Source organism: Arachis duranensis, chromosome 5 (assembly GCF_000817695.3).
Source record: "Arachis duranensis cultivar V14167 chromosome 5, aradu.V14167.gnm2.J7QH, whole genome shotgun sequence".
NCBI lineage: Eukaryota > Viridiplantae > Streptophyta > Magnoliopsida > Fabales > Fabaceae > Arachis > Arachis duranensis.
In genome coordinates, this window is record NC_029776.3 from 21,612,211 (window position 1) to 21,621,504 (window position 9,294).

At 41.2% G+C, this 9,294-nt stretch overlaps 1 protein-coding gene and 1 pseudogene across 1 annotated transcript; one reads left to right on the top strand and one right to left on the bottom strand.

The window, feature by feature from the left end:
- The first annotated feature begins 1,234 nt into the window (after positions 1-1,234).
- On the top strand, positions 1,235-3,508 carry LOC107488819 (ARM REPEAT PROTEIN INTERACTING WITH ABF2-like; annotated as a pseudogene).
- Positions 3,509-4,396: 888 nt separating this feature from the next.
- Positions 4,397-7,783, bottom strand: LOC107488818 (F-box protein At1g70590). The gene is made up of 4 exons (XM_016109592.3): positions 7,063-7,783; positions 6,246-6,379; positions 5,911-6,093; positions 4,397-5,306 (listed from the first exon to the last, which is right to left on the bottom strand). The coding sequence occupies exons 1-4, from the start codon at positions 7,601-7,603 to the stop codon at positions 5,142-5,144; spliced, it is 1,023 nt and encodes a 340-aa protein (XP_015965078.1). The 5' UTR covers positions 7,604-7,783; the 3' UTR covers positions 4,397-5,141.
- Between the last annotated feature and the right edge of the window lie 1,511 nt (positions 7,784-9,294).

Consider the following 9,294-nt stretch of genomic DNA (forward strand, 5'->3'; position numbering starts at 1 on the left):
TCTAACACAATGTATCCACTCTTATTTGTGGTTTGTTTTTTGTGATTCTAAGTATTTTTCAGCCTCGGGTCTAAACACTTTCGCTTGTATATGATTTTGTTTGGAATTATCTTTTTGGGCCTTTTTTGAAATAGTAACCTTTGGCTCATTTTGCATAGAGATAGAGGGGGATGCTTCTACATGCATACCAACTTCATTAGGAAGCTCTGTGACATCTTCGTCATTATCACTCAATACATTGAACTTAGAGCCATTATTATCCGAATTATTTCCTTTCATACTTAATACTTCTTCCCTATTCTTAGCATATCTCATTGTACTTGCATTGTTCTTCCCATTTTTTCTTTGTACAGGGAGTCTAACCATCATCCATGGCCCAAAATTTGGTGGATCCTGACTCTCTTTCTTTTGTTGACTCAAATCAACATTTTTTTGATTAGATTGAGTTAGTTTGGTTATCGACAACACTTTGATTGTTGTTACTACCGTTCCCATCCACGGCGAGATTGGATTCATGGTGGTCTGCAGTGGCTGTTGGAACTTTCATGCATTGATCTGATCAATGACCATATTTTTTACATGAGAAGTAAATTAAATGGAGACCTTCATATTTGATGTTGAGAACATGACCAAAAATCAAGATTCTGAACACTAATTGTTTAGATAAGTCAACTTCAACATAAATTTTAGCAAATCTACTATGAGAATGAATAAAAGTGTTCTTGTTGATTTTTAACATGGTTTCAATGGCGAATTCAATCCGCCATAAGATGCAGTAATTATAAAGTTCAATAGAAAAATTTAGAATCCTAATCCAAGTAGCAATCTTTTTCATAATATTCTCAGTAAAAAAGAAAAAGGATCTCCATCTTTGCACTGTAAGATAATGTCCTGTTATCATATATGGTCCGCCGAACAAGATATGCGAGTAATTTTCTTGCTGTGAGTGAGACTCGAATTTAAAATCTTTAAATAAATATAAAAAGATTATATCATTTAAATTATAGCATCATAAGTCTTATATTTGAGTCTGATATATTTTCTATTCTAATTATCATTAAAACACTCCAAATAAAATTATTTATATATTTATTTTATTTAAATAAAAAAACCCTCTTTTTATATATCAACAAACTTGTAAAATTAAATTAATTGCACTCTGCGCAAAAATCCAGGTTAAGAAATGATGTTACTTGGTGTAGTAGTACACAACATCGTTAAAAAGTCTTGGAAGTTGGGACAAGAAAATAAAACGTAAACATAAAAACATGCGCATCAGCACAGAGGCGATAGAACAGCACACTACACAGGAAGAAAGAAAGAGAGAAAAAAAAAACGCCCAATTCCAATTAACTGACGCGAGGCGAGACCCGTTTTCCCCCAAACTGGGTCTCTGACTCGCCGTAGAGGCGTAGACTCTTCATTCTAACTCTACCACCGCCACCACCACCACCAACCTGACCTCAGTGGCTGCGTCCGTAGGAGATGGCGGCCGTGGCGTCGTCGGAGCAGCAGCAACAGCATCACCAAGAGAAGCGAATCGAGGACGAACTCTCGTACCCGATCATGGTGGCGGAGCGTGTTCGCGCGGCAGCTGACGAGGCTGACTCGTGAGTGCCCCATCCGCCATGTCGCCGCCAAAGCCTCCAAGAACCTCGACCGCGCTCCCTCCCTCGTCCGCAAGTGCAAGCACCGCTCCATCCTCCGCCGTGTCGTCACCATCATCTCCGCCGCAGACTTCCGCAAGGTCCTCTCCTACCTCGAAGCTTCCATCGGCGACATGCGCTGGCTGCTCTCCATCCTCGACGCCGACGGCTCCGCGGCGGCCGCAGGCGGAGGTGGCGGCATCGTCCTCTCACTCCCTCCGATCGCCAGCAACGACCCCATTCTGTCTTGGGTATGGTCTTTCATTGCTAGTGTTCAAATGGGTCAATTGAACGATAGAGTAGAAGCCGCTAATGAACTTGCCTCGCTTGCGAATGATAACGATAGGAACAAGAAGATCATTGTTGAGGAAGGTGGGGTTCCACCTTTGTTGAAGCTCTTGAAAGAGAGTTCTTCGCCCGTTGCGCAAATTGCTGCGGCTAGCGCCTTGTGTAACTTGGCTAATGATTTGGAGAGGGTTAGGGTCATTGTGAGTGAGCTTGGTGTCCCTATTGTTGTGCAGGTTCTTGCTGATTCTCCCATGAAGGTGCAGATATGGGTTGCCCAATTGGTTGCCCGGATGGCCGAGCATGACCCTGTTGCACAGGAGGATTTCGCCCGGGAGAATGCCATTAGGCCTCTTGTTACACTGTTGTCCTTTGATACATTTGTGGATGATTCTATGGGCCAATTGGGCCGTCAGAGCATTCATTCCATTGTTCAGATTAATAGGGAATTGGGGAAGAAGACGGCTATGATGGGTAGGTCTGGTAATCGGCCGTTGACGAATTCTTTCTCGAGTTTTTCACATTCAGAGGGCAGTAGCAGAGGTGGAAATCACAGGAAAGACAGGGAGAATGAGGACCCTGCTGTAAAGCTTCAGCTAAAGGTTAGTTGCGCTGAAGCCTTGTGGATGCTTGCGAGAGGAAGTGTGACCAATAGTAGGAAGATAACCGAAACCAAAGGGATGCTTTGTTTGGCTAAGCTTGTTGAGAAGGAACAGGGGGAGCTGCAGTACAATTGCTTGATGACGATTATGGAGATAACAGCTGCAGCCGAGTCCAATGCTGATCTTCGCCGTGCAGCATTCAAGACTAACTCTCCTGCTGCTAAAGCTGTGGTGGAACAACTCTTGAGGATGATTAAGGAGGTGGACAACCCGTCCTTGCGAATTCCAGCCATAAAGTCAATTGGTTCATTAGCCAGGACATTTCCTGCTAGAGAGACTAGAGTAATCGGTCCCCTGGTAACACAGCTGAGTCATAGAAACACAGATGTTGCGGCTGAAGCAGCCATTGCTCTTAACAAGTTTGCTTGTCCAGATAATTTTCTACATGTGGAGCATTCCAAGGCCATAATTGAATTCAATGGAGTCCCGGCACTAATGAGACTGCTAAGGGCCAATGAAATTACACAGTTGCATGGGTTAATTCTCCTATGCTACCTTGCACTACATGCTGGTAACAGCGAATCGTTAGAACAAGCGAGGGTATTGACGGCTCTGGAGGGTGCAGACAGAGCAGTTATAGCACAGCATCCTGAGTTAAGAGAATTAGTGTCCAGAGCATTAATCCACCTCAATCTGTATCATGCAGGGATGAATTCTCAAAGGATAACATATTTGCCTTGACCACAGTCAGGAGCTAGTTTTCAACCCTGTCTATTTATGGGTTCACTGGTATACTCTTTAGTTAGTTTGCATCTGGTCAACTCTTTGGGTAATAAGAGGGGGTTTTAATTTATAGAAACAAAAGCATACTTAAGAAAAATACATTAGTTTTCAAGTTAGTCTCTTATTTTTTTCCCCTTTTGTGCAGAGATTGATTTATATTTTGGATAATTTAACTCTTTTTTATCTTTTGCATATGATTTTTCTGTATATTGTCCATCAAATTTGTTTTTCTCCGTTGCCTTTTATAGTGCAATGTATTAGACTAGGATAAAATTGTTGTGAGGTTTCGATTAGTTTATTGTATGTGGAATGATTCTACTGTCAGAAAGCCTATTCATCACGTAACAGCTTCCTGATCAGTTGTGAGCACATCGCTTGTGGTGTGTTAACTGGAATCTCCTCTATTCATTCATTATTTGGAACTTTATGGTTACAGAAACAACTTAGTTTTTGTCACATAATGTTAGAACCAATGAAAATAATAATGCTTTATCAATGCTTCTTGTATGTTACATGGAACTAGTCGTTGAAATTTTATGCAGCAGGCTTGAATTATTGTGGCTTTATTTTCATCGGATATGCTATTACTGGTTTAGACGCCGTGACTTGATTTATATGTAACTTGTTAATGGTGGCTCTTTTTTCCAAGTTTGCAAAGTGCCTTTTCGTGCTTACTAATACTCTGTCTCTTGCTGTTGTTGTGTGGGAGTGGGACGATATTGAGAAAGAAAAGAGAAAGGTTCCAAATTTGGAAGAACTTGTCTGCAAGTAAAAGGCGTTTTGGTTATATTCCCCATGTAAGAGGGCAAGATGTATTGTATTACCTTCTATAAGCAAATTTCCTAACCGCTTATCATTTTATGCAGAGGATCTGAAGCCTGCCTCCTAAAGATTCTTTTCTCGACAATAAAATAATTAAACAAATAAGATACAGTATTCACTTAATTCTTTTATCTCTTTAATTTTAGCCAAATGTATGAATATTTTAAGAAAAAAAGTTTAGGAGATAAAGATTATTGTTAATTTGAAAAGCGGGTATACAAAAATAAGTAAGTGACTATATCAAAGACTATGACACGGTTAGGCAGAGTGACCTTCCCTGGCCAACTTATTATTAGCACATGCACTGGCCTCCCCAATATACAAATTTCATGTGTACATGCCAATCTTCAGCCACCAAATCCCTAATGGCTAAAATTAACTAACTATACATGTCCATTGTCGGTGACATGAACGCCTAAAACAAAATTTGAATCACACTTTCAAGTGTCAAATTCTTCAATGCAAAATTACAAGTAGCATTTCCTTCATTTACATCCTTGCCTAGTGAACAACACGCATAAATTTTCTGCATTCAAATCTCTGGCCATTCCAATCTATGCATCAAATGTATGGAACTTTCACGTAATGGTTAGACTCCTAATTACATACCGAGAAGAGCAGAAGTGTAAATGTTGACTACAACATTATAATGCTTCTATATATGATTCAGGTCAATATGAAACTGCAATCTTCCATGACAGCCTATACATAACACCACCCATCAGAGTATACGCAGACATGTGAAACTGAATTTTGACAAGTTCAACGTGTGAAAATAAATTATTCCATTTTTAATTTTACATCTTGATATACTGATATAGTATGCTTTGTACGTGCTAGAGCACTAGCTAGGAAGTTATCTATTATACATGGGAAGAACACTTATGTTTGGGATTAGTAGGCATAGCTTGCTGCTTGCTCAGCTACAGCTTTCTTTGTTCTTATGCTTTAGAATGTCTCTGTTGATTTTACACTTAAAGGGGTTGACTGCTGCCGATTTGACTTATTTTGATGGCAGAGCACGCCAACTGTCAGCAAGATGCATGGCATGATCACGTGAAGCTGCTGAAAGCCGGTGTAAAGCTTCATTCTTGACATGAGAAGCACCTCTTTCACCAGCCCGAGTAGCAAGTTCCAAGTATACCACAGCTTTCATCATGTCTCCCTCCTGTACACATGTAAAACCTATATCAGGGATACATTTTAATCAAAATATTATCCACCTTAGACTCAATGGAATCCTCTAGTTTCAATTATCAATTACCATAAGGCTTAAGAATATCTTAGTCCTTGCTGCAATAGTATAAATAAATTCCAAATGGGAATGGAATCAACAACAACAAAGCTATCTCCCTCTAATTTGGGGTTCGCTATAATAATAATGTCAACAAATTTCAGAACCAAGGCAAATGACTCTCAGACAGAAATTTGGTGTGGGTGTGCGCGTGTGTCTCCACATATGATACACTTGTAAACTAGCTGAACTAAGGCTAGGACAGAGAGATCAATAAAACAAAGTAATGCATTTGATTTCCGGAAAAAGTAAAGGTGATGAAGAAGTCAATATAATATAAAGAAACACCTAGCTGACAATTAACAAGCTTCTAGAACTAGTAAGTATAGAAAAATACCAGACTCAAAATAAAGTACCTTCCTGCAATGATGTGTGGATTTCATTGAGGAAAGTTAACCCAGACATTTTGCCTGTTTCATTTACTCTTTAGCTCCACGCTAAAAATGCAAAAGAGTGGTATCAAGAGGTTAGGAGTTACCGAGAAGAGAGCCAGTCCATGCTCATACTGAGCTTTACTGTGACCACGATCTGCAGCCCGCTTCATCCATTTTCTTGCCAATTGATTACTGTGTGTCAAGCCATCCCCAAAAGAGTAGCATAAGGAGATATTATACATTGCACGCACATACCCTCCTTCTGCAGCTTTCAGATACCATCTTGCCTGTTTCAAGGAAAACAAGTTAAAAGCAAAGATCATATAATATATCATGATGGCAATGGATCTTAAAAATAGCTGAAACTATAAACTAATTGTCAAACATAGATCCAACTGAAAATGGAAAAATACACATAAGAAAAGGATAGAGCACCCACAGCTTCTTTCATATTGCTCTTGGTCCCACAACTTCGATGCAGAGTGAGTGCAAGTTGGTACTGGGCACGAGCATTCCCACCAACGGAGGCTTTCCGCAACCATTTTATAGCTTCCTCAGTTTTTGGAGGTTCAGCTGTATAGCAAAGGGTACAACAACGTCAGAAAACTAACCATCAACAAAACTATATTTTGGCCATCTAAAGATAATATATATTACAACAATAATACACATGCAGGCATAAAGAGTAACTCTCACTCCTAAACACCACCAAACAACAGAAGAATAACTCCTAAGCCTAGATTTCATTTTTCAAGCTAACACTCACAGAATTTATTCCTAGCCACCATCCATCTTGACAGAGCGCCATGAATACCACATAACATAAACTTTTTGGTCAAAAGTCGAAACCACGGGTATAGAGGAAATCCAGTTCGAACTGAAGAGAACCTCTTGGGCAGCAAAACTCTCCATTCCAAGTTTTAACATAGCTACATATCTGACCAGGGCTTGAACAGTTGAACCAAATACCTTTTGGTCAAGCAAACAAAGGAACCTGTGAGCTGAATTAAGTATTCATTGGTTTGTTCCACAGCGAAAGCCTAAAATGACAATGATAATGTACCCAAGTCCAGAAACAATGCGATTCCCAACCTTCCCGCGTTTATTCCCGTGTTCTTTCTGGTGTACTCTAAGCCATTGAATATGAACTAATCTAGTTTGACCTAAAGTCAACACACTATGAACAGCACAAATATGCTTTATCCAATATCCACAATTAGAAACTCAACCTTGAAATTAGTTTAGAAAATAAATACCTTGCAAATACGAAATCCCTAAATTGCACTGTGCGGCATGGTTTCCGAGCTCCGCAGATTTCAGGAACAAATCGAGGGCTCTCTGCTTCTCCCCTCTCTCCCAATACATGAGCCCGGCGTCCACCATGGCGAGTGCAGACCCACGCGCCGCCGCCTTCTCGAACGACTCCAGTGCCTTTTCTGCGTTCTGTTTCACCCGTGGGCTTCCGTGCTTGAACTTCTTCCCCCACCGGAGCAGCATCATCGCCTCTCTCAGCGGCCGCAACGCCTCCCACCACGACCGGCACACCACCGACGCCGCCTTCAGCGTTGGGTCATCGAACGACGCCGCTATCTTCGCCATCACGTCGTACGGTAGCGCCGAGAAGCCAGCGCCGACGTCGGAAGGTGCAGCCGGCAAGGGAGGAGGGTGGTTGTGGGAGCAGCGACGAACAAAACGAGTGTGTTTCGCGGCCGAGGAAGAGGACGGGGTGTCGGTTGGGAAGGGGAAAGAGGAGAAGGGTGAGGAAGAGGAGGCGCGTGGCCATGTTCGGTGCTTCATTATGCTCCGGCACGGTGGCGGTGGTGCTAGTGTTAGAGAACGTGTGGCGTGTGGTTTCGTTCAGAAGTGTAAGACACTGAGACGACGTCGCTGTGTTGGGTTTTGGTGAGGCATTTTCATTTCTTTATTTTCATTTTCAATTTCAATTTTGCCTTCGCATCAAAGTCAGCTATGACATGACTTGTAAAATTGATTAATTCATGATAAGTAATCGCATCGCATCCATTTGTCTACTATCTTCATAGTTAATATTTAAGGAAAGTTTTCAAATGATCCAGTTACTTTTATTGGTTCACCAAAGATCCAGTCTGCAGTACCGTAGAGATAAATAGTTAAAAATTTTAACGGTTTAGATTTGTTGTAATTATTACGCGTTAGAATCGTAGTAGAATAGTCTATTTTATTCCTTATACCTGTTCAAAGCTTGACCTGAAAAACAATTGGGATATTGACATAGAGGACAGATATCGTATGTGTTGTGAATATATGTAGTCGCAACTGTGCGCTCGGCTGACAAGTAGAGCCGCACTAGTCAGGGATTTTTTTGGACTAAAAGGCATGGGTCTTTGTTTTTTTTTTTTGACAAGCATAGAGATTGATTGGGCTTCGTAAGATTTAAGTATTGATGGTTGTTTCACTATTTTATTTCATGAAAACAAAATCAGGTCTTTACAATTTTCAACAACACCTTCATTTATGCTACTGTTCAACCACAACAAAAATTACCCAATTCAACTACGACATGTCATTACGCCTTCGACAAATTAAACATTCACCCACCAATTCAAGACACAGGATTGACAATCGGAACTAAGTAACAAAGACTTCCACATAGGACCCTCACTTGGATCGGAATCACCTGACGGTCGGAGTATATGACCTATTGAACTGACAGTGGAGGCCACAAGATAGCAACAACCAACACCCAAACGATGCCTTGTTGGATTTCTCGAATGTCGTTGGCAGGAAATCGAGCGCAGGAAGGGAGCGACTGACCCTCCGACACTGACGACCTACCTCGCCCACTTTCACTCGGCCGCAGCAAATGACGACCTTCATTGACAAACGGGGGATCACGCCGTCAGAAGAAAGCAATCTGTTGGAGCCGCCAATAGCTGCATGCGACACCGATAGCCGCCGACATAGACGTCACATACGTTTTGGGAGCCAGTGTCAAGTAAGACATAAATGCAACTGAGAGCGCTGGGGGGAGGGGGTGAGGCCAGCAACATCACCTTCGAAACTTCGGGTTTTCAAAACGACCACGTTTTGAATTACATACCTATAACACAATTTCAACTTTTCCCACCAACCCTCCATGTGTCATATCTATAACGGACTTCACTTACTTTTCCTAACTATATCACTAAACCCATTATTACTACAACAGTGCCAACAAAGACTTCTTAAAGGCCCACACTAAACAAAACATTCTCAAATTTTATGTCCGCGCTGATTCCGTAAATGTTGCACATGTTAGGCCAATTGCTTCACTGAACAAAAAAATTCACATAAGGCCTAACAGCGCCAAATCATTAAGCAGCTGGCTCAAATGTAACTTGGCTTAGTTGGCTATTTTTTTTCTTTAAGCTGATCACACAGTACTGCTTCTATGGTGACTTTTCACTTTATTTCAGGGATATTAACGATATTACACAGCGTGCTACAAGATAAATTTAAAACCTGTTACC

Excerpts from the sequence above, each read along its gene's own strand:
- LOC107488818 (XM_016109592.3), bottom strand. The coding sequence starts at position 7,603 with ATGAAGCACCGAACATGGCCACGCGCCTCCTCTTCCTCACCCTTCTCC. Across the intron at positions 6,380-7,062 it reads AGGGATTTCGTATTTGCAAG|CTGAACCTCCAAAAACTGAG; the intron begins GTATTTATTTTC and ends TTTGCTATACAG. Across the intron at positions 5,307-5,910 it reads ATGGACTGGCTCTCTTCTCG|GAGGGAGACATGATGAAAGC; the intron begins GTAACTCCTAAC and ends ACATGTGTACAG.